The sequence below is a fragment of the Melozone crissalis genome, unplaced genomic scaffold, assembly GCF_028551555.1.
Source record: "Melozone crissalis strain CALT ecotype California unplaced genomic scaffold, PUWL_Pcris_2 ptg000019l_1, whole genome shotgun sequence".
NCBI lineage: Eukaryota > Metazoa > Chordata > Aves > Passeriformes > Passerellidae > Melozone > Melozone crissalis.
This window is the reverse complement of record NW_026535797.1, coordinates 6,972,960-6,998,461: the sequence shown is the minus strand read 5'-3', so window position 1 is coordinate 6,998,461 and position 25,502 is coordinate 6,972,960. Positions and strand designations below refer to the sequence as shown.

The window sequence follows — 25,502 nt, the reverse complement described above, 5'->3', positions numbered from 1 at the left end:
ACAGATAAGCTGCTATTCCCTAGCACCATGGAGCCCTGACTGACAGCATGACCTAGTTTTACATTTTCATATACAATCTTCTTTGCAGTATTTGTCCTAAACCTCACCACACATATGCACAATTACTAATCTTCTGAACAGAGAAATAGTCCTCCTTTTCAGACTCAAAATCTCCAGTAACAGGCATCAAGTACCACAGACCAGATTTTGCCTCTCTTTGCCTCAAAAGAGCTTTACTGAATCTATCAAAGATTATGTTATTCTTGAGAAATCCGTATCTGTTTACCTGGTTTGGAGATGAGCATAACAGTTTTCAAAGTGGTAATTTAGTTAATTTAATTTAATTAAAAGTAAGTGGTCATTTAGACAGTGGGATACACATCCCAGCCTACCTGACTCTCAAAGTGATTCTAACTTTAAAAAGCAAATAAACAAAAACCAACCACATACACAAAAAATACCCAACAAACAACCCACATATTTAGAAAGATTTAAGATCAGTTCATCAACTCTGACTGAAATGCACTGAGTGCACAGCTCCAACACAGTGCCACATAAACACAGGACATAGAGGTATTGAATACTTTGGTAGCTCATTTTAAGCATTAAAAAAACCCCCCTTGCTTTAATTTAATGCTTCCTTCCAGGAAAACAGGCAAATGTGAAACTAGGGCTTGTTCTTTCCATAATGCTTAGAAAAAAGAAACAAATATAAGAAAATTTTCATCTGTCATATTATCCCATCAAAATCTTCAAGCTAATCTGTTTAATCAGCTGTTCTGAAGTTTGGTGTTTTGAGAGCCTTCAAGTACTGCCTGTTATGGGTTAAGAAATGCAGACACATGGAGGGGGGTAAGAGATGGACACCTGGAGAAAGCTTACAGGATATGCCCTACTACATCTCAGCCACTTCAGGAAAATGGGAAACACCCAATGAGGCTTTGTACCAAACAATTTTTCATTTTTTATGGCTTAGTAAGCAGCAAGAGGAAAGGGGAGAGTAATCTAAAAACTAAAACCTTTTCCCTCTCCTCTAAACTTCTTTGGAATCAACTATTACTTATGTAGAAGCATGCACCTTCATTAAGCAAAAGCTTTCTTTTTTTGAGCTATATCTCTTTTTAGTCTTTCCCTGCCCTGGTTTTACCTCTCTTCTCTTTCCAGTAAAGTATTATTTTCTTCCATAACTTGGAAATCTTATTTCTCATATTCTAGCACTCCTGCCTTTTTCTCACCATCCTCTGAACATAAAACAAGTTGTTACCAGAACCTCAGACATTCAGAATGAGAAGCTGCATCCCAGTGAAAGGAAGACTGGTGTAATGATTTAGGAAAGCAGGAGATTAAGATTCAAACCCCATCTCTGTGAAGGATGGTGCCCCTGCCCTGGTTTCCCACTTGTGGCACACAGGAAAAGATTTCCCTATTCTCACATAACACCTGCTATTCACTTTGTCACATTTTCCTGGAGTACAGAGAGTCTGGAACAGTCCGTGAGTTGGTGTAATACCTGCAGCAATCAGGTCAGGTGTCAGATCTGAACCACAGTCACTGTGCTGCAACCTACTCTGTACTGCAGCAGAAAAGCTCTGCACTTCTGCAAAGCATGCAGCAAACTCTTAGAGATACAGTTCTCTTAGAGAACCTGCTGAGACTACACACCTCTGTTACATTTCTCCAACAGCTTTTGTTGCTTATTAACTTCGGTCGTCAAAACAGCCTTTTCTTCTTTCAACTTATTTACCTAGAAAAGTATAAAGAACACATCAAAACCAAGAGCATTTCAGCCAATGGCACAAGGCATACAGCACATACAGAATTCAAGCAGTATTTTGCTGTCAGTAGCTCTGTTTCCTAGGTTTGGCTGGATGCTGGGGTTTCCAGTGGGATGGAAAGCATTTTTACTCCACCTTACAGATGTTGTAACAGATGTCACAAAAGGGTTATGAACTAATCCTCCCATGGCACATTCCAGTCACAGCTGCAAATACATGATCTTTGGAACCTTTCAGGATCAGGTGCCACAGCACCTGGTTGGAAAGTTACTTGACTCTTTGCATTTTAATATGGTCAGAGCCCTGTTTTGGTTGTTTTTTCTCCTGGGCTCTGTTTATTGTCCAAGTGCTGTCAGCTGTGTCTTTCTGAATGCAAGTGCTGCATAGACAGGAAGAGCCACTAAGTCCTGATTTGCATCAGTACATGGCTTATCCAGTTTTCAAGCAGGAATGAAACTCTGCTGGCTTAAAAAGCCAATTTGCTGGTCTAATTATGATGACACAGCACTGCCAATGGCTGAACTTAAGGATATACTCAAAGAAGTGATTAAACTATGTGTACTTCAAAAGTATTACTGACACATCTATGGGTTTAAGGAAATCCAGAAAACCCTGCAGGCTGTGATGGGTGAGGGGCTGTCAGGAAGGGGACCTGACAGCTGTAATATGGGCTTAGATCCAACAGGTAAGGAGAAGTCATGTGCCAGCTACAGTGGCACTGGACTGTGATGCAGAGGATCCCTTCCAGGGACATGCCCTAAGTGATCCATCACTGGCAGGACTTGAGATTAGACAGTATTCAATTAACTTCACAACTGTTTTCAGCAAAATAAGCTAAAAGTTACAGAAAGGACAGACTCCAGGCTAACATGGTCTCGCCTTCCATGGTACAATACATACTTCTTCAATTACTTCTGCAAGTTTGCACCTCAGGTTTTCCAGTTCAATGGCCAAGGTCTTCTTTTCCTCATGAACAGATATGATTTGATCTCGCAGCTCTAGGGTTTGAGGAAGGAAATGAAGAATATATTTCATTGGAAAAACAACAACAAAGGAAATGTCACAGCAATGCAAGTACAGTTGAGTATGAAACACCTGAACTACGTATCAAGCATCAGTTGTAACCAAGGAACATCCTCAATAATTTATGAGCTTTGCATAAGTGTCAAGTAACAGATCTATAACTGGGTCACAGTTTCAGATTTACTCTGTTGAGGTAAGCTCCTTGTTCAGGCCTGCTGCCTTTATTTGCATTTTGAATGAATAATTTCCTGCTATAACATGGCCAATCCTGCCACCACAGAGGGTCCTAAGTCCTGTTCTTGAGACTGTCACATCACAGACACTCTGGTATGGAGGCAGCAGAAAGCAATTTTTAAGAAGCATCCTTTAAAACAAATTAATACACTTCAATTCTTTTTGGATCGTGAGCTCTTGTCACAAGGGAAATAAACAAAACAACAGGCAGTTAATACTTGGGAGGTTTTCACAGAAGAAATTGTCCTGAACAGCTGCCAATTTATAGCCTTTGTAACATTATGTGAACAGAGTCAGAATATAACCTTTACTGATGGAAGAGCTAATGCTTGTAATTTTCCCCTCAGAATTTTTGTTCCTTAATTATTAAAATATGAAATAAATTAAACTCACAATGGAATAAAACACTTGATTATAATCACTTCTAAACAGGAGATCAGTTTGCATACATAATATATCAAGGTTTAGGTTAACATAAAATCACCACAAAAATCAAAATTTATTGATATATATTAGCTTTCAGTAAGTGCTCTCATTCCCCACCTGCTTCCAGTATTTCACAGCACTGCTGTTCATTGAACACCAGCCATGAGTTGAGAAAATTGTGGCTAATCAATTGCAGATGATGATGATAACATGCTGGATGTCATTCTGGTAGGTCTCGCATCTTGAAAATGTCCATTCTACACCAGCATCCCCCCTCCCAGTTCTGAGGCCTCAGATTTATTTTCCTCCAAATTAAAAGCCTACACTTTTTAAAGTAAATAAAAAGACCTGTTTTCCCAGAAGATTTTTGATACAGCTTGTCCATTTTATGGATTTGTGCTCTCCAGAGAAATTAATGGAGAAAAAAGTCTCAGTGAAATTTATGAGACTTGGATTAATTCTGGTTTTACAATGCATGTATCAACCTCACTATGCAGAGAAGAAAACATATCCACAGACCACAGAGAGCCTCAGGTTTTACTACCTTATTTGTGTATCCTTACAGAAAAGTGGTGGGAGAGAAGGAATCACTCCAAGAAACATCCAGTACTTTCTGGAATGGTGAGAAGGCTAAAGGACTTAGTAGATCCCCAAAATACCACTTTTCATCCTTTAATGAATTGTTCATCAAGACAGAAAGCAGATACATCAAAACCTTTCTTCAGTATTTCTCTAATTTGACCTTGCTACACTCCCATCTGATTTGCAGCCAGTATTTATTCTCTAAATGTATTCTAGACACCTTTCTCCAGTACAAAAGTCTCATTTCCCATTCAGATGGGCTTCATGGTGTGCATCACACCATTTGCTGCCTTTTCCTACATCTAGAGGATGGAAAACTGATTACAGAAGGGTACTATGACACCCTATTTCTTCAGTGGGACTGTTTCACAAGCATTTTTACAACACACACTCCATTTTTCTTCAGTGATACTTTGCACCACTCCTTATAGCTGCTGCATTCAAAAAGACAACAGTTAACAAAGTTCAAAAAAGTTGTACTTAAACATCATGTGCTGCTCCAAGTTACAAAAAAAAAAAAACTGAAAGCCTTTTTTTAAAGAAGTTAAACACTTAATCTTGTCACAAAATCCAAAATGCTGGCATTCCCCTTTTTTGGATACTATGCCACAACAATATAGAAAACCATGATGATCACAGGGATGAGAAATAAGGCTTATTTTGGTCAAGGGAAATATTAACTGCCTTTCAAAAAAGAACCAGAAATTTCTGGGAAAAAACCCCACAGATCTGTCTTATCAATGTATTTCCATGTTCTCCAGCTGTGCTGTTTTACTCAGTACAACAGTCCCTCTTTAGGCTGCTTGTTTGGTAATAGCTCTGGAACATGAGTGAAGTTTGTGCATAGAAAGGCACAAAATGGAAACAGAGTTCTGTCTGACAAGCTCTGAAATTATGACATTGCAGCTGAAGGTGACCTTGTCCTTCTACTTAACTTTTATTTTTTTAAGAGTTTTAAGAAATTTTTCTTTTACTGATTCAGTAGCATTGAACTCTCAGAACAAGACCAGTCTCTGGTCCACACCAACACTGCTGTTCTTGAGACAACTTCTGCCCTGCAGGTGGTGCAGGATCAGCAGCAAGGCTCACCTTTTATTTGCTGCTGACAGTGCACAGAATTGCATGATCCAGAGGTAGCTTCTGTATCCGTGGATGATTCATCCTCATCAATGTTGATCTCTTCAGTGATAATTTCTGGGCCCAGTTTGGCCATACAAAGCATACTAATTCTTTTCAAGGTTTTATTTTCCTTGTTCAGCTGAAAGGTGAGAAGTACAAACAGTAAGGACCTAGTTAGTCTGTCTTTAAGCTGCTGGGCAAGAAAAAAAAATTCAACTGTTTTTTGTCCTTTATCATTAAAAGATCTATCAAAGAAGTCAAAAGTAACATTAGATTAAGTTCCACTGAACATGAGAATGGTCTGAAGATGAGTGGTTATCCACTTTTTCCTCTGAGAGGTTTCAGTTCAACATGATGCTTTATCCATGCCTTTTTTTCCTCTCTGGTATTTCTGTTTAATAAATACTGTGTAGGTTTAAATCAATCAAATCAACTATCAAGCTGACTTAATGCTACACAGGCTTTGGGACAGCTGCTCACCTTTAAACATGTACCAGGAGTCCCAACTGAATGACCTCAACAAGAGTTTGTGCCCCTGAAAGCTCATCTGGTTTTTCAAGTTGGATTAATTGGTTAAATAAAAATCCTTGCTTCTCCTATATATAAACTACAAATTATATAATAAAATATAAACTATAATAATAAATAATATAACAAACTATATTATCTATTATATAATTATATATATTATAGATATTATCTCTCTCTATATATATAATAACTGTAATATATATATTCTACGAATACTACTACTACTATATTCCTAGTCACAAAAGAATTATCTCAAAATTCTTTGGAGCTATTACTGTAGAGTCAACATACATAAGATGAGAGCCATTTCATGAACCAATTCTTTATGGGTCAGACCACAAGTCAGAAACCACTTTGGGCTGGATGCCTGAACACATGGCTGGTTAGTGGATGGTACAGAAGAGATTCTACATGGTATCTCTGTCTTAATCAACAAAAACTGAACAGGAATCACTGCAAATGTCTAATTCTCTTTCACTGTCCTGCATCCAGACACCCCAGGAGTGTTCAGGTAAATGTCAGGGTGACTGCCCACCCATCAGCCAAGAATTCCCTGTGCTCAGGTTTAAGAATGAAACTCAATTTTCTACTATTGATACACCATGTGCCAAAGTCAACACAGACTTCAGAACTCCAGTATGCATCTTCAAAGAAAATATACACTATACTGTTCATCTGACCCCAAATTTTCACCTAAACAATCATCTCTGATCCCCCTTATCCTCAGCCCTTCAGTTATGGAAGATTTATTCAAGACTTTATCTCCTTCCTAAGGAATGAAAGTGAGACAGTGGGGAGAGAGGTGTGAGGAGCCCTACATGGTACAGCCAGCTCACAAACAGCCCCATGGAGCAGAGGGAGTCTTTGAACTGCCCTTGTCTCTGCATTACAGGCAAAGTGCAGAGAAGAAGACAAGTTGCATAAATGTGTTCATTTTCTTACTTATATGCTGATTGTCTATCTTATGAATTCTAATATAGTGTCATTATGCAAACAATTAAGTAAATACCTCCAGAAAGTACATTGCTAATGCATCTAAATTAAAGTGATTTCTTGCTGGTGTGATTTTTACCATAACTAAGGATGTACTTTGGGCAGGGAATGGGGAGGGAGGGGAAAAAAAAAAAGGGAAAAAAAAGGCAGTCAGCATTGCTAATGAAATTTGGTTCAAAATTGCTGTAATCCATTTTCTGATGAAGTGGCTCAGATGCATTTTACACAACCAAAAATATATAAGAGAGATAAAAACATTCTTTAATAATAATGCACTTCTGATGAGATGGAATATAGAAAATTACACACTTGCTAAATTCATCAGACTAGACGCAATCAACAGAGCAGTGGAGGTCACCTTTCCCCTGCCCTTGCTTTGCTTTCATAAACAATCACCTGAAATGTAATGCAGTGGTTGACTTTTTCCATTTGATTTAGACACTGAAATGCTCATTATTGTTTTCACACAGAGGAGTTCTAAAACTTATTTTCCATTTAACCTAAATGCATATGAAAGCTAGAGATCAGGATGCTGGTCCATGAAAATAGAAACAACATTAAAATGGTTTTTATTCCTTTAAAGGCAGGAATGGTGTTTTACATCTGGCTGTTAGTTTTTTGCCACTTCTGAACTATTTCACAGCTCCACAAGATTATACAGAAATATATAAGGGTCATGCATACATTCTCAAGATTTAAATAAATAAATAGATAAACAGGTGAATAAATAGATTAAAAAAAAAAACAAACCCCAGCATCACCATAATTCTTCTCACCTTAGAAGCCAAAGCCTCAGCACTTTCACGGCATGTCTTCTCAATTTCAAGATGGTTCTGAATACAGTTCACTTCCTCAATAACCATGTGAGAAACTAAGGGAAGAGTTCAAAAATTAGTCAGTATTTTCCTGAGATTGACACATGCTTCCCATGATCAGAAACAGCATATCTTCCTTTGCTAACTTTTATTGTGAGCATTTCAAACACAGGGAAGTACATACTTAGATATCTCCATGGATAGGAACTGTTCTGAGCATTGGATATTTGGGTTGTTCCTTTAAACAGTTCTCCCAAGCCATGTTTGCAGCATTAGAGGGTCAACTGCAGAACTGAGTATAAACTTATGGAAGAAGAGGACGAGCAGGAGCCTCCTTCACAAATCTCATTCATCATCTTTATTTCACTAACACTCAAGGAATCAGAATGACACCTTTAGGATAATCCCTTAGGAGATGTTTACAAAGTTCCTTTTCACTTTCTGGTCTGTTTCTCATTGCCAGTCTCTCTGTGCTTGAGCAGGCCCCAAAATGAGCACCATGGTCTCACCTACCTCCACTGTTCACAACACAGATTTCAACACACTCCCAAAATCTTCCCTGAAACCAAGACTGGGCTGTCTGACTGCAGCTGGAATGCATGGCTGTACATTTGATGTCACAGCTGGAGGAGCAAGTGCCACATCTGTCCTCTGCACTTAGAAAATTCCTATTACAACTGTAGGTACACATCACTCTACCAAAGACAGGCAAAAGAGTGACCAAAAAGTTCTGGAACAAATCTTGTTTTATAACATAGGAGACCAATGTGAATCAGAAAGAATTTAAAAGCACAGATACATTTTGGCCTGCAATTCTACTCATCTCCCAGCAGTACACCTGTACTTTAGTAGTGTTCAAAGTCTTAAGGGACAGGTTTCAGGTTGCACAGGGGAGCAAAGCAGAAAACTCAACAATAGTTTTCCATTTCTCAGGCTCATTGATGCAATTCCCTCTTGGCTTCTGGCACCCTCATCCGATCCCAAACAGCAGCCTGGACCCTAATTCTGCAAGTCATTGCAAGGCACAAATTCCTCTTCAGCAGTGTCATGATTCCAGTGCACAGAAAACTTGCAAAAATGCACAGGTTACTTGCAGCTGAATAACATTTTAAGCAGGAACAAGGCTGGAAAATATGGTGTAAACACAGAGGAATTTTTTCCTAGTATTTCTTCCCCTTTTCATCAAGACAAAATTTAAAATCTAGGGATTTCATACCACTGGGTAGAAAACCCTCCTTGCCCTATTCCAAGAGTTTTGACTAAAGACTGAAGAGAGATATTTAAGTCATCTTTGATATACAGAGGTCATCTTAATAACTACAAAACAGAACTTCATGCTAGGAAAAAGAAGGTCATTAACAAATGTTATTTATGCAGCTTTATACTTAACATCCCCTGAAGCTTTCATTTTTGAAGTTTTGATGTTGTCAGAGGAAACTAGCAACACATTGGTTTGCTGAGTAGCTGCATGAAAGACCCAAAATCTACAAAAATGAAAAGGCAGGGCAGTGTACTGGTAAATCTTGGTCTAAAAACTATATTCACATGAAGTCTTCTACCAGGAGTGCAACCAGACCTCTTTCTTTGAATGTCTTTTGATTTTCATTTCTCCTGGAGAAATTATCTTAGTTTTATTTTATTTTCATTTCTCTATGGAGAAATTATTGGCTCCAAATGTGTCCTACCAGCTGCTACATTTGAGAGAAATACAATAGATACAATCAGAGAGAGGAAAAGTTTCAGGCAGTACATCTCCCTGTCTCCTCTGGTTTTATTCGTCTGAGCCCTGGGAGCTTTGAGCAGTGAGATGCTTTGGGCTGGATGAAGGAGCAGTGGAGATACAGAGTTGCTCCCATTTTACAGACAGGAATCCAAGGGCCTCAAGCAAGGCTAAAGTTGGGAAACAAGGATCGGGCTCTCATGGCAGAACTAGGGATTACTCTTGGTTCATTTAAACTTAATTAACCTGCAATTATGATTAACTCAGGGGAAAAAAGTCTTTCCAAATTAAATACAAAAAATATATTATTTCCTAAGTCTGTCCAAAGTTCTTATTATGTTAATATTAATATTCATAAAGAAGCACTAAGTGGCCTGAAACATCTCTAACCTTGACAGTTTTTTTCAGGGGTAATAATAATCCGCAGCAAATGCAGGCCAACCAAAAACCACTTAACTAATTAGTAGTTGCAGTCACCGAGAAAACATGAATCAACACTGTTATTACAAGTGGCACATTTGAGTGGCATCTAATTATGACTTGATGAGCACGATACTTGCATTATCAACATTACTACTGCATCCCATCAGGGACTAAAAGCCGCTGATGGCATTGACTGCGAGAAACTCCCCCTCAATGGTCCCGCAGCACCCAACAATCTCCTTGGCAGGGGCACCCTCACTAAATGACATGTTAAGCATAATTACTGGTAGACATTGTAAATAAACAGGATTGGAAGTGAAAATTGTACCAAGTGCATAAGACACAATCTGACACATTGGAAGTGGCAGCCTTAATTGAGAGTTTCTTTGACTGCTCAAGATCATTTCAACTGCATTTCTCGGAGGACAGTGATTATAACTGTGGAGACAGACGGCATAATGGTATCAGCACTGCTGACAGAGCAGTGAATTAAATTGTATCTGCTGTTGTGTGAAAGCCTTGATGAGAGGTACAGATCCTTAGTGGTCTTATCATTATAACACAATGGTCATGTTGTCATCAACCTTGCTGGCTCCAATTGAAAAGAAATGATTGTGTGTTGAAGCTTTCCCCCCCACCACCACCTTCTATCTCTTGTGCTCAATAGAACCAATTTTCAGAGAGCTATGAAATCACGCAATAGGGCCTAAAATGCAGCTGCTTGGCATACAAACGGGGCCCCATTAAACTGGAATCACACACAATATGTGTTTATGCCAGGAGAACAAATAGAAGCTGAGTACAGGCCAAGTTTATTCACAGACACAAAGCCAATGTAGCTCTTCATCAATATAATTGCCTTTTATATTGTCGTTTAAATAATGGGCTCTATTATTGCTTTAAAATCCTAATATTCCTGGCATTTTATCACTATGTTTACAAGGTATGTCCTTTAAAAACGTGAAAGGAAGATAAAAGAAACCTATAAAATCTTACAACATCAAATATTACCTCAAATTTTAAGTCTTAACTACTTGACATTTTCTGCCACACTCCAGTATTCCTGGTATCATAACAAAAACAAAACAGGCAGCCGTTTTTCCTCAGGAATTGTACTTCTTAGAGAACATTCTTGGTTACCTAAGATCATTCAAGGCCGTAGACAATTCCTGTTGATTTCAGATTATTTTCCATAATTGTACCACACGAACTATTATAAAACAGAAGTGAGCAAATTCCTCTTTAACACAGTCACACAAAAGTACAGACCATGTGATTTCCTCCTCCTGCATTAACTTCATCCACATTTCTGATGCTTCACCATGCAGTTCACTGTACTGGCACAAACCAGATGTAACAGACCACAATCCCATTGTAATTGTCTCTTCTAAGGAGCTATTCCACTAGGATACTTCCACTCCCATTAGATGTGCTTTGTTGCTTCCAGACACCACACAGTTTCAATAGAACCATTACCATAAAAGTGCAAAACTGAATATTGAGGTTCTCACAGCCCAGACGAGATAGAACTTGCTCTAAAAATTAGCACCTGAGAGCAGTTCGTCCTAAAAACCTTTCCTGGTGTGTCTATGCTTAAAGTAGTATTAGTCCTTCATTAAAAAATGGCTATTATTATTATTATTATTATTATTATTATTATCATTATTATTATTAATCTCAGCATCAAATCACTTCAAGCATGCATCATTCCAAAAGTCACTTGCAGGATCCAGGTGAGATAGAGCCACCTTTGCACCACTGTATTTTCACCACTTTGCACCTTGAGAGTGACTACCCGTGCCAGAGAGTACAAATGCTGTAACAGCATTTATTCTGACAACTGTGGGCAAAGTCTCACTGGATTAGCTCCTTAAACTCAGCTTGCAAGAAGAAACAGCAAGTGGACCTGAATCTCAGCATTGTTAACGCTGCTGTAGAGTGTGCAGAACTATGTTCATAATTGTCTACGTCAAGAAAATCCCACTGACATTGTCAGCTTACTTTTCTGAAACTCCTCCAGCTTTTTGACAGCCTCATCTCGTTCTTGCTTGATTTTGTCACACTGTAGGAAAAGAGAAAATTGAAATGAAACACTGATCCCAGTTATTTAATTAGCAGTCAGTCACAACATGCAAAATCAACCAGGATCAATTGCCAGCACAATAATGTACAGAAGCCTATCAAAGCATTTCTTTTTCCTTTCAGCCATGTAAGATCAATGGAAATTATGCATAAAAAATTCATTACTCAGAGTACTTCCCAGCCAAACTGGCACACTGTACTTGATTTAGGTTCTGATTCAGAGCTACTCTGAAAATATTTTAAAGAGACATATTATCCCAAACTGAAATAAGCAGTTATCCACGTTACACCAACAGCAGAAGCAATACTCTGCATGTCAAAAACAGGCTTTAGGTCTAGTTTCTTTAACACAAATAGACTCAGAAAAGAGGCCTACATTTCTATACCCACCATGTGCAGGGAAAACCTCAAAGCCAACCATCAGGGACATGCTGCATTATTTCATTACATCATGAGCAAAGTTTCAGCTTTGTAGAGAGAAAGGCACTCATGTTCATGCTTTAAGGAGTTCCCATCACCTCAGTTTTATTAATTTTGTGGTTATTGCTAACACTACACAGGCTTGCAATCACTGATCTTATGATGGAACGGGTTCCTCACAAAGCAAGAATAAAACATGTGAAATAGAGTTCTCTAAGAAAACCCATTCTGTAAGTAAATGAAAGAACTCAAAGAAATGAGTAAAATTCACAAGAGACACAGTCAGTGATTAACCACAGTGTGAAAAACACATGACCCAGGGGGAAGTATGACTGGCACACAAGGTGCCTTACACACACATCCTTCCTCTCATGCAGCTGGGCATGTTCACAGCAATAGATCAACCTAAAACCATGAGTTAACTTCTGGAAGAGGTCTGTGTGACTGAGCTCCTTACAGTGCAACTCCAATTACAAGGATGCTGGCCACTGGAACAGAACTAGGTAAAAAAAAAAAAAAAAAAAAAAAAAAAAAAAAAAAAAAAAAGACAAAGACAAAAAAAAACCCTGAAATGATTTTGCTCGATTTTCTGTTTTTCCACATGAGGAGCCACTTTGAGTTAGCTAGGAAAGGAGCCTGCTGTTAAGAAACAAGAACGGGGAGAGTCTGATTCAAAGGCAGCCAAATTCAACAGAAAACTTCTATCAGCTACAGAGGACCCTGGATGAGACCCAAAGAAGGATCTGCTCTCGGGCAAGGCGAGGATGCCGCTGGTGCTGGCTTGGGGCAGATCGTGGCTATCTGTGGGAGCAAAAGGAGCTGCACTCAACAACAATCTCCCTTCTCACGGCACTGGGGTGTTGAGGCTTCAAAGGACAGGGCTGAGTAGGGGGACAGCTCAGTCCCAGCTGCTGTAAGGACTGTGAAACAAGGCAGAGCTGCAGAAGGAGCAAAGACACGCTGAGCCAACAGCGCTGGACGAGGACTCACCATTTCCTGGGGCCCTGTTAACAAAGAACCTGTGGAGAGAATCTTGCAGAGGAGACGTGGGGAAGGGAAATCTCTGCATGAATCTTGCTGCCCTCCCTCCGTTTCCTCAGAAAAAATCTGGGTTACCTTTGTGGCAGAAGTGCAGTCTAAGAGCAGAAGGCAGGAAAAGATGCAGAAGATGTTTCTGGCTGTTCTGCAGAGCACAGTTCTGCCACAAAAGGGAACTGGTGGGAGCTGTTGCCTCCTTGGATTTCCCAAGAAAGACCCTGGAGCCACAATGACATATTTCACCCACACATGATTTTTCTGCACACTGCAAGCTTTCAGCCCACTGCACATTAAATAAGCAATTTAAAAACCAGAACCATTAACATTTTAAGGATCTGATCTGTTGCCTGTAGAAGTCAACAAGTTTCCTACCGATGGAAACCTTGATGTAGAGGACATAGCACACTCCCTTATCCCAACGACAGGAAAAACTCCTTTTAAAATCCTCCAGACAGCAAAAACTCCTTTTAAAATCCTCCAGGCAGCAGGCTGTAAGGCAAAGCAGCTTTCCCTGTGCAGTGAAAGGGGAAGTTAAATGACCTATTCCACTTCACCTCGAGTGCTATTTGCAGAGAGAGCTCCATTTGGACCACGGCAAGCTGACTATTCTCCTCATAACTGCCACATTTCTCTGCACAATCAGGGTCTCTAGGCTTGGGTCTCTGCAGAGCAATTCCTGCTCCCAGTTGCAGTTTTCTCAATACCTTCCTTTTGCTGCTACTGTGCTTCAGAATGAAAGAAGAAGAAGAAAAGGAGAGTGGGAGATTGCTGCCCTTGCTGAAATGATCAATGGAAAGCACTTTGCCTTCTGTCTTGCAATCAGAGCCATGCAAGCAGAGCTGTTACAGGTCCTTCCAAAAAATACCCTAGTTTATCTTCTAAGAATTAGGAAAAATTTGAGATTTTCTTTAACTACTTAAACTGTTTCAATTTTGAAATTTACACAAAAATAAAAAGACTATAAACTATGTTTCATAATAAAAAAATACTGCCACCCTTTAAAATAAATTGACCTTACCTTTAAAATTGAAAAGTTTAAAAATCAAAATTTAGACATCTGAGCTGCTCCTAAAATGCTCCAGAGAAGTCTTAAAAGTTCATAACCATCTCACTTTTCAATAATGCAGTTTTAAGCATACACAATAGAATCATTAATGGACAAAAGTATCACTATTCCTAAATATTAAAAGGCAAATATCATAACATGACTATAAAATCTTCACTTTCCACATTCAAGCACATGGAACTGCTAAGGAGAAAGTCTCCATGTATTTACTAAGCTTTCCCTTTTCAGTGTTAAGGGATAGCTCCAAACTAAAGAGTAACCTTGAATAAAAATTAAAGTTTGTAGTTCCTAGATTGCCAATTTTCTCTTTTTAACTTAATTAAGGGTTTCAGCTTCTCTGCAAAGTAAAATAAGCATTTATTCTATTTTATTTAATATATCTAGTATTGTATTAGTAATCTAATATTTATACCACCATTATCTCACCTATAAAACCCTAACAATGTAAACAGAAAATACTGCAGTGCTGGACTGGCTACAGTGAAAAGCTCCTTGCAGTAAAAATACATAGCATCTGTATTTTTAGAAATTAACAGTCTAGTTGCCACAGTTAATTTTGTGAATAACTCCATATATGCTTCATCTTTGCAGGCACAAGTTCAGAAGATTTGTCAATCCCACTCCTTTCAGATTTTAGCCTTCTAGGCAGCCATTACACAAAGCAATATTTTAATTTCTAGTTTCTTAACAGGCTTCTTTTTTGCCAACTATTTTGCACATAAGCTCCTACAGACTTCAGTAAAAGGCCTTCAAAGGGCAAAGACAACAGGGAGATTGTTCAGCCCAGATATTAAGATGCAAAAAGTTCACATAGTAGTCATATAGTCAATTAAACCATTGCTAAGCAACACAAGACACAATTCTTCCCCATTTACACAGATTGTGAAATGTATGCAGATTTAATGCCTGTTCTGAAATTGTGAGTTTGGTGCAGTGCTCAACAGCATCCAATGATATTTGCAGTGCTCTGCTCAGAGAAACAATGAGTATGTGAGCAAGGCAGAGTCCCTTCCCCATTCCCACTTGGTGATAAAACATATAATCCACTCCATGCCTGTGCTTTAGCAGAGCAAACACCATGAATGATGTATCAGAGATACAGAATTACACCTACTGTTTTGGATAGCTGTCTTGCTTTTTTTTCCCCCTACTGGCAGCATGACAAAACACTGTCAAAACCAGCGTTCAGAGTCATTTCTGTCTGATTAGCAAGTAGTCAAATATTTATTCATGATCTGACTCTGAATATGTCAGAACTGCATATTAAGTTACCCACATTTGTGTGCAGCTGAACATTTGTTATCCATTTTTGGGGGGCTGGTATGACTGTTTTGTTGGCTGCATCAATAAAAAAAGGTGACCTAAGAGACTTAATCTGACAATATAATTTTGCCTCCATTGTTTCTAAAAGTATTTAAAAACACTAACAAAAAATGTCTGGGGAAATGTTGTCAGAGACTCCACCAGTGGTCTCCAAATTGGCAGTTTTGCAAGGCAACGAGGAAGAGACATTGTGGATGAAAGATCTTGTCTTTTACTCCTGATTTTTCATGGTTATTAGCATCCCTTTCAAAGCAGCAGTGCTTTGAACAAAGTAACCCACTTAAAAGTCAACTTACTTCCTAATTTTAAGGAAAAATATGGAACAAAGAGGATAAATTTTCAAAAATTAAAAATATATCTTAAGTTACCTGCCCATTATCCACTAAGTTCCACATGTCTAATGGAAACTAGGACGATTTCTGCATGCACAGCTCATCTTTCAGAGCCACACAAGCACAGCAGTGACCCAGGAAAGTATTCCAAGTGTACCAAGAGCACATACACACACACTGCTATTTAATTCCTCTGTGGCACTTTCCACACACAGTCTGCAAGTCACCTGCTAAAAGAATTAACATCTCATTCTCCTCTCCGCGCAATTATGTGACCACAACTGATACAGAGGAAGCCACTTACTGACATCCACAGTGACAGATGTGGCAGAAAAAGGAACAGAAGTCACCCACAACTTCCCAGACCCACAGGCAGAGAAAGTCTGTGCTACATTTTTCCAGCAGCAGGTTTGATCCTGCAAAGCACAAACAGATACAAAGCAAGAGATGCTAAGGACCTTTAGGATTACTCTGCCCAGCCATAACACAGGGAATAGTTTCTTTCAGTATTGGCCCTGGAAGCAAATATAGCCATGAACTCAGTATCAGTAGATTTTTTTTTTTTTTGTGGAAGAAAAGCACTCAGAGCCTTACACTTAACCACTTGAGTCCAAGCACTTGAACAATGAACCATGACTGCTTACACAAGCACACCAATTTGCAGGATGGAGATTTTGGAGGTAGAAAACTTGCCTAACAACTGAAAATCCAGCCCTGAGCACGTGTTTAACTGTTTGCTCAGCTGGGAATGTAATCCCCATAGGCTCAGACTTGGGGGATTTTTGGGTGTTATGCAAGAATTCTGCAAAAGTTCTAAGCAGCCTCCAGATGAAACACACAAGAGTAGCTAGAGATATGCAGCTGTAGTAAAGAACTCATGTGAGAAAGAGGAGCAAGGAGACAAGAAGAGCAGAATGGAAAAAACAACCTCAGAACACCTCATTCCATCTCAATTTCAGAAATAAATTTTTTCATTGACATTCCCTTTGAAGAAAAAAAAATAAATAAAAATGTAGCTCAAGGGAAGTCTCCCCATTCCTCCCTTCTCAAGCTAAACAAAGTTTTGCTGAAGAAACACCAAAGCTGATGTAACTTGGGTTCAGGGCAAGCTGGGGAGCCTGTTTTTCATGAGGTGTACTCATGTCCTGGCACAGCACTCCCCACATGTGCAGAAGCCAACAGCCAGCATGGGACAAACTAAAGGCAAGAAGCAGTGCAGGGCAGGATGCTGAAACCACTCCCAGGCTGAAAATGGTTTGGAGACTGCAAGAGAAACCTGCCCAGGTATTAAACACGCTCCTACATGCTTCCCTTTCTGCTGTCAGAGACAGCATTCTGGGCTGGAAGGAGTCTTGGTCCAAGTCAGAAAATTCTCATTTTCTTCTGTGCATTTCCTCCAAACAGCAAAGAGAGAGGACAGATTTCCTGGGATGAGCTCAGCAGAACAGGAATGCAGCAACAACCAAAGTGAAAAGGACAAGGAGGTCAGAGCATAGAGGGAACGAAGCACATTGTGCTGACCTCAGTAGAAATACAAATAATCTTTGCTGAATCATAAGTGTACATAAGTATCAAATTTTCTTCAGCAATAAGAAAAGAGTTAAGGCCAAGGTCTTCTCAATACAGCCTTGAATTGAAACATTTGTAACTAAAAATGACCATTCCAAAATGACTTCAAAAGAAGCTGAATTAAACCTACATGACTTGGCAGCTAACAGGGATTTAAAAACTAACAGATTTCTTCTTACATCTTCAGCTCACTCATACTGGAGAAGGAGAATTGTGCTTACAATAGCACTGACTCCCCTGCATGCCTCCCTACTGTCAGAAATCATATTCCTACATTATGAAAGTTCAGAAGCTGAGGGAAGGTCTTCTCTTTTTTTGCTTCTTTTCAGTAATTAATTCCCCTGTGCAAATGAAGTCATAATAAAACAAGACTTAGATCAAAGAGAAACAATTTTATCTGAACACGTGACTTGGTCTATGCTCCCACTGTTATCACATGCAAATCTAGTAAAGCAGCAATCACTTAAAATATATTCACAGGAACTTTTCTGGAGTGGGACACCCAGACTAGTTGTGAAAGCTGCATTTATTGCTCCATAAAACACAAAGGTACAAGTAATATTTATTATTGTTATTATTAATATTATGTAACACTGAATTCAAAAAAAGCACTCAATAATCTGTCACAGTTCACAAAGCATTCTGGTATTCAGCATTTCAGTATTAAATGAATAATTGATTCATACAAACCTCTTCCTTCGTTTTCTTATTTTCTGCTCTAAGCTCTTCATATTCGCCAATAGCTACACAAGGAGGAAAAAAGAAAAAAAGTTAATATAGCAGTACCTCTTTCCAAATTAGTTCTCCAATTGATTAAATTGAAAACTCTTCTTTTGTCTATGAAGACTTCTTAAATAACATGGGTCATAAACTTCATTAATAGCCTGTTAATATCCTTTGAACTGGATAGACCTCTAGAATTGAAGCAATTAGGAAGTGTCTGAAAAAGATGGTAGTTCCCAAAACAATCAATTTTTGATCAATGTAGAGTTAAACAATTTTATTGATTGAGTTCAAAAATTACAAAGTGGATATACTGGTTTGCAGTGACCATTTTAAACCCACAATGGCTCAGGTTACAGATCAAGCCCATAAAGAATGGTTGGTGTGATACAAGGGTACTTGCAGAGCAGCTGATCCCTGCACCAGTAAAACCAGGGTCTCCCATCCATCCCTTTACTTTGTCCCCACTTCTCCTTATGTACCCCAAATTCCATGCCCAAGAAGAAGGAAAAACAAACAACAAAACAAAACAAAACAAAAAAAAAAAACAAAAAAACCCAAAAAACCCAAAAAACAAAACAAAAAAAACCCCAACAGGTAGATGAACAAACAAGAAACCATAAAACAATGTATTTCCTATACAGGAGCACAAAGGCTCCTCTTGGTCACTGCTCCACTGCCAAGCTATTCCCTGTTCCCCTCAGGAGACCTCTACCATCCAGATACATGAAAAGGAATGCAAACTGTACCAAGAGATGCAATCCAAGTTTCCTCATACTTGAAAACTACTGGTGTTTGCTCACCTTTAAGGCAAAATCATTCTTGACATTCAATACTTTACAAATGACTGAAAAATGTAAATATAGATTTGCTCCACCCTCAACAGCTCCCTTCACACACTCCATGAACAGAGAACTCTGACTCATTAGCCCTGAAGGAGAAAATAACAGAATATTCTGGGCTACAGCTCTTAACCCACCCAAACTATTCACAGCCAACCCTGCTCTTTCTTACAGTAAAAGAGTAAAACCCCAAAAGAGCCAACATGAGTGAACACAGCACATTCCTCCACAACAGTGACCTCACTTCTTCACCAACTACTCACTCCACAGCTCAGCTGGCCAGAAGGGACTGTCCCGGAAACATATCAATACCCTTTATCAGTATTAAATTAAGCAGGTAACTTTGTATGCAGAAGCTCCTTTAATTATAACTTAGTCTTTTGATTTTCAGTTGGCAACCTGTGTCTCCTGAACCCGAATTTGCTAACAAAATATGAGTATTATCTAATTTAGATGTTTTACATACTAGATACTTACTATGGCTGAATAGGACTTATTACTAAAACAAGGCCATAAGGGTAAAAGTATATAATGACTACAATTCACAATGAACAACAGGAAAGACACCTTCATTTACACAGAGTGAGGTGGTGACTCTTCCTACTCTTTTTATTAAAAAAATAATCAATCCCTTTCCTAAAGCTGCATATTAAAAAACACAAGTTAAAGAAAAAAAACCCCAAACTTTAAAAATGCTACATGCATATACTTCAGTATTTATACTGCAAACCAGGGCAGCCTTCCAGTCAATTGAGAGCAATTCCATGCCACATCAATAAGTAATGGATTTAAAATCTATTTATTTACTCAGAAAATAAGTAGAGCTGTCAAATGAAGCAAGTGTCACTCCACTTTTTTTGCTTCCATACTATGGACCAGGCATGTCTTTACTGGCAGAGGCAGGAGAAAGAGCTGATGGTGCAAGAAGTGCTCTGCTCCAGATGAAACAGACTATCCCAATTAAGTCATATTTTATTTGTAGAAGTAAACTAAACACCTGGCTTTTTGGATATATCATCAGAGACAGAATTACCCCTGTCAGCACCAGAAGCTTTAATGGAATTGCTGCCACCACATTGCTCCTCCCAGTGTACATGGAACAGGAAAAATCAGGCCAAGAGTGCTGTGAAAACTCTTGAACAACAATGGCCTCCTACATGTACAGCATGCACAAGACTGTGAAGTGCTGTTAGAAGGATTAAAAAAAAGCCAAAAGAGATCAATTTTTCCCTTGTTCACCATTTTAGGTTCAAAGATTCCTCCTGCTAAATCCAAGTTACCAGTACTGCAACAGGATGCAGTAAGGCACCAGCAGCACCAGCCAGGTGCACACTATTTTCAAATAAAGCCTGGGTGGCATTTTCAACACCTCCTTCTGTTCAGGGCAATCTATGGGACAGCATTTCACCCAGCCCCTTACAATGACTCCGAATCCTGACTCACAAACCTGTTAGCAGGCCTAAAGCTTACATGGGCAAACCAAGCTTTGGGTCAGGTATCAGTTGCATTGGCTGAAACCTACACGGCTCAATTACCTTACAGTTCTTTAAAAAATAAATAAAAAGTACCTGTGTAAGTACACAAAGATAAGTGTTAGGTACAAATACTACTACAAATACTCATCTCCTGTATCTGTGTTCCCATATGCCTGGATTTTACTCAAATCTGTGAAAGTGTGTACAAGTAAATTTAATAAACCTCAAATTTGCATCTTGCAGTCTTACACCTTCCTTGAAAAAACAGAGCAGGAAAACTAAACACACCACTGCCTGATAAAGACCAAGCACTAAGTTCACACCAAAAGATTTGCCTTCACAAGTTTCTGGAAAAAAAAAAAAAGATAGGGTTCAACACAAGAAACTGAAGTGGAAAAACATCTGAACTTTAATACATTCAAGCAGGATGGGTTCTGCTGGGGAATTAATGCTGTGTATTGAGATATACACACAACTACACAGGGAAAAAATAAATTATAGAGCAGGTGACTATAGAATGGAAGACAGCAGCCAAGAAGGTGTCCCAAGAAATTCTTCTGGCCATAAAAATTACCCATGTGACACAAAGTAGAATGAATTTGTCAGGCCACATTAGGAGCTTGTCAATAGTATACATTTAAAAGGTACTCCTATGAGATATTGTTGTCAGACTGGCACTCTAGTCTGTTCCTAAGAAGATATATATAAGATGCTCCCTTATTCAAAGGTACTGACGTTATAAGAAAAAGTTTAAAGAGATGAAATAGATCATAATTAAAAAAAAAATGTATACAGAGCCACAGTTCTTGGGACTAGAGATTGGAAATCATCACACTTCATCAAATCCAGCCAAAAAACGCAGAGCAAAGCTAGACCATTCAGAAATGAAGAAAAAAATCCAGGCAATACAAATACCTTTAGTATATGTGTGGTTAGAACAGTTGTTAACTACTGTAATGGTTAATGTAAAAAAATTTAGCAAAGTGACCAGAAATGTAGCTATGACAATGCTGAAGTGAAGTTTCACCTAGTTTGTAACTCCAGACACTTTGATCACTGACTCCTGTTTTCAGCTGGACAAAAAATGGACTATTGCAGAAGATGACTCTGTCTTTAAGGGCAAGGTTCCAGCAGTGCCAGTAAAACCAAAGACAAACAAGGCAATCTTCCAGGCAGGTAATCAATTACTGTTATGATTCAGCTGTTAGTCAAGTTTGCTACCATTCCTCAGGTTCTACAACCAACCAAAGTTTTGCCAATCTGCTTTTTTTTGTTTGTTTTAAATCTTACCCACAGAAATATAAGGGCCAGTTGAATAGAATGTACATCACTGAAAACATCACTTAAAGTACAGTGAGGCAATAGTAATATTTATAGTGAAACTGCTGTATTAAACCATGACATTTCAGAAAACTATTTGAGGGTTAAAACTCAAACAACACTTTGAAGTCCAAAATATCATCAATACAGAGATCTTGTTTCTTCACGATGCTCACCTTAAACTTAGTAATGGAGCAAGCTGAAGAATGATCAGTATCAGGTATCTGAGTCTAACACACAGGGCTTGGAAAATTCAGCATGGGTGAGAGATAAGAGTATCTTACACACAGACGGCTTCAGTGTCCTCGTTACTGCTCAGAGCTCTGCCAAACAACCAAGCAAATTTGCCCCCAAGCCCCAGAGAGCTTCACAGCTGCCACTGAGAATTGAGTGGGCAGCTACAACACACCTGCCTCAGGTTCAGTCTCCTGACCTTGGTGAGGAGCAGTAAGAGCAGCGGCTGAAATGTGACAGCAGTCAGCCACAGACGCTGCTATGGCACCGCTCCGCAGACATTCCATTTACCTGGTGCCAGGCAAGCCTCTCAAGAGCAGAAAAACACATCCTGGAAAAGAAACCAAGCCAACAGCTACTGAATGAATGTTTTTCTGAAACCTTTCCAAACCCATTTGCATTTTCCAGAAATCTGACTACGCATCAAAATGTTACAAAAACCCGGAGCCGTACACTGCTCTGAACAAAATAAAGATAGGACAAGTCTGTGTACTCATTGCCCCAAATATTCATATCCAGCAGATCCTTCCACCAACTGCATGTATTCCCAAAATAATACTGTTATCTGCATTTGGAAGCAATAAACAAGAAAATTAAGAGACTCTGTTCAACAGACCATCCTAAAATTACTTGAGGGAAGTTGGTAGTATCTAAAATAGTCTTGTTTTGCTATCAATAAGAATGGAGGGGACACTATATATTCCAAATTACAATATATAAAGAGTTAGCAAATTTACTTATCTACAGTAAAATGTATTTTATTTTACTATTAGACTAATTTCATTTATCTCATTACCTTTTCACTGCTTGAGTTTTTCACTCTAGGAACCAGACTCATCAGTCAACACAACTTAACTACTGATTTAACTATGTGGGCTACCATTTTTTTGCATAATGTAAGATGCAAAACAGAAGAGTGTTTTAATTTTTTTCCCCCACTGGCTAACTTTTTGCCTACTAAAAACAACATGTTAGCCTAACAACAACACACCAAAACTCCTGTGTTTAAGGATGAACATCCACCGAGAACAGGACTGGGTCTGCCAAGTGCAGCTTCTGTTTCAGCTCAGGTGGATCTGGGACAGCCAGTCCTCAAGTTACAGTAACTTTCCCTTGAACTAGTTCTTCTAGTCCTGTGAAATTTCCTTAGACATTAAACGATACCCAGTCCACTGGAGGAGAAGACTTTCAAAGAGCAGAACTGAAGCCCTGCTCTAAACAATTTCAACAGACTCAATTTTCTCTAAAGAATAACACAAACTTGTCTTTTTTGCAATTGATCATTGTCATTTTAACAAATGCTGTCTTGGAGGCAACAGTACTGGAGGGAAGCAGTCAGTCAGCACAAGAACCAGATTTTGAGCCCTATTTTTTGGTCTCAGATTACCTAAACACTCAGCTGTAAGACTATCACTTTACACCTAATGAATCCTTCCAAGGCAGAATGTATCTTGTGCTGATGGTAATAATGAATGTCCAAAGCTGACCATACAGGAAAAACTCAAAAAGTGACAAAGTAGGTCATAAATAGCCCATTAATATTCACATGAAACTTGGTTAGGAAAAGCTTCTGCTAAACACAAAAGTGATGGAGCACATTTATGGTCAGAATGAATGACAGAAAGATGGGCACTGATCACACCCCTGTAATTCACTCCTTTACACAACTTTGCCCAATAGTTCCTTTCCAAATTGCCCCTCCCCAGCTTGCGGGAGACCAGGCGAGCTCAGTAGTGGGAAATACCAGATGCGAATTCCAGCGTGGCTCCTTCACACCTCCTGCACATGCAGGAGGCAACACCGACCGCTTGGTGCACGAGAAGATGTTCACAGTTCAAACAGTTTGGTGCATGGGAAGATGTTCACAATTCAAACAGATCTTCACACGTTTCAATGTGCCCACCTGACTAACTAAGGCTGCAGCTTTGCTGGATCAACCTGGCTCAGGGACACACTGACCACAGGGGAGTTAAAAATGGATCATGAGCACCCCAACTCCTTTCCATGTGCCTTCTTGCAGAGGATTAAGCATTACAGTGTTCTAGTTTCTGAGTCAGACTACGATGAAATCATATGAAACTCAATGAAACTGAACATGCTGAAATTCTGGCCTTTCCTACTAAAGCACCGAAAGTGACTCATACACACCCAAAGCAGCCCAGGGTGGAAGTACTGAGGTGCTACAGAAACCGACAGCGCATCAGGACAGCCCTGAGCGACCAGCGGGAAGTTTGATCGCTGATGGGGACAGGGATGCCAGGAGCTCCATGGCTCAGGCCAGGACCGGACCCTGCAGCACGGAGCGGGACATGGGACACTGAAAGCACACCACGGCCTGGCTCAGCTCCACGCGAGGCTGAGCTCCTCGGAGGGACAGGGACAGCGAGGAGAGCAGACTGTCCCCCCTGGAGCCCTGGAGCTGTCAGGTGCTGCGGGCTCCGAGCTCCCCGCCAGGGCAGCACTGGGCACCCGGTACGGCCCATGTGCGGCACCGCCGCCTCCCGCCACCGCCATCGGCCCCCGCGACGGCCGCGCTGGCAGAGCCGCTCCGTTGTGGGGCGGGAAAAGCCCGCAGAGATCATCGGCTCCAAGCCACCGTCGGCCACAGCGGGCACCTGCGGGGCGGCGAGGCGGCCGCGGCGGGCGCCCACATGGGGAAGAGCCAACACGTTCCACTGCCCTGCTTTATTTCATTAAGGCTTTTATTATTTCGCTCCGCACGGGCAGAGCAAGGGGCCTGGGAGCGGGGCCGGGGGACGCCCAGGCCGCGCCAGCCCCGCCGCGCCCCGTTCCCCCAGCGGGCGCAGAGCCCTCGCCCCGCGGCGGCCCTGCTCCCGCCGGCAGAGCCCGGGCCCGCGGCGGAGCGGGGGGAGCCGCTTTCTCCGGCGCCGGAGGCGGCGCCGCCCGCCCCTACCTTGGTCCTTCAGGCTGGCGAGGAGCTCCAGCTGCTTCTCCTCGTCGGAGCTGTTCATCCTGCCCCGCCGCCGCCGCCACGGGCCGGCGGCTGTCCCGCTGCGCTCCGCCCCGGCGAGCGCGGCTTCACCTGGCAGCGGGCGGGCGGCGGCGGCCGCAGCCCCGGGGCGCGGCGGGCGCGGCGAGCGGCCCGGCCCGCTCCGCTCTGCACATGCCCAGACTCCCGCGGCGCCCCAGTGAGCATGTGCGGGTGCGGGCACGGCGGGCCCGGCCCGGGGCGGGGGTCCCGGCTGCGGGAGCGGAGTGGCACAGCGGTTCGGCCGGAATGGGCTGCGGAGTCATCGAGCCCAACCTGTGAGCGAGCACATCCGTGTCGGCCGCACCATGGCACCAAGCGCCACAGTCAGACTTCGAGCATCTCCAGGGATGGTGACTCCACTACATCCCTGGGCAGCGCATTCCAATGTCTAAGACCCTTTCTGTGAAGAAATTCTTCCTAATGTCCAACCTAAACCTCTCCTGCC

The 25,502-nt window shown here is 40.6% G+C and overlaps 1 protein-coding gene across 3 annotated transcripts in view; it reads right to left on the bottom strand.

The window, feature by feature from the left end:
- The window catches only part of SHTN1 (shootin 1), a 55,923-nt gene extending 30,876 nt beyond the window's left edge, over positions 1-25,047 (bottom strand). For all 3 annotated transcript variants that reach the window (XM_054277141.1, XM_054277142.1, XM_054277143.1), the window contains exons 1-7: positions 24,980-25,047; positions 18,162-18,214; positions 11,643-11,703; positions 7,460-7,554; positions 5,130-5,298; positions 2,676-2,773; positions 1,663-1,744 (exon numbers count right to left, since the gene is read on the bottom strand). In XM_054277141.1, coding sequence (XP_054133116.1) covers positions 1,663-1,744; positions 2,676-2,773; positions 5,130-5,298; positions 7,460-7,554; positions 11,643-11,703; positions 18,162-18,214; positions 24,980-25,037 — 616 coding nt within the window. In that variant the 5' untranslated portion in view covers positions 25,038-25,047. The remainder of the gene's footprint in view (positions 1-1,662; positions 1,745-2,675; positions 2,774-5,129; positions 5,299-7,459; positions 7,555-11,642; positions 11,704-18,161; positions 18,215-24,979) is intronic.
- Between the last annotated feature and the right edge of the window lie 455 nt (positions 25,048-25,502).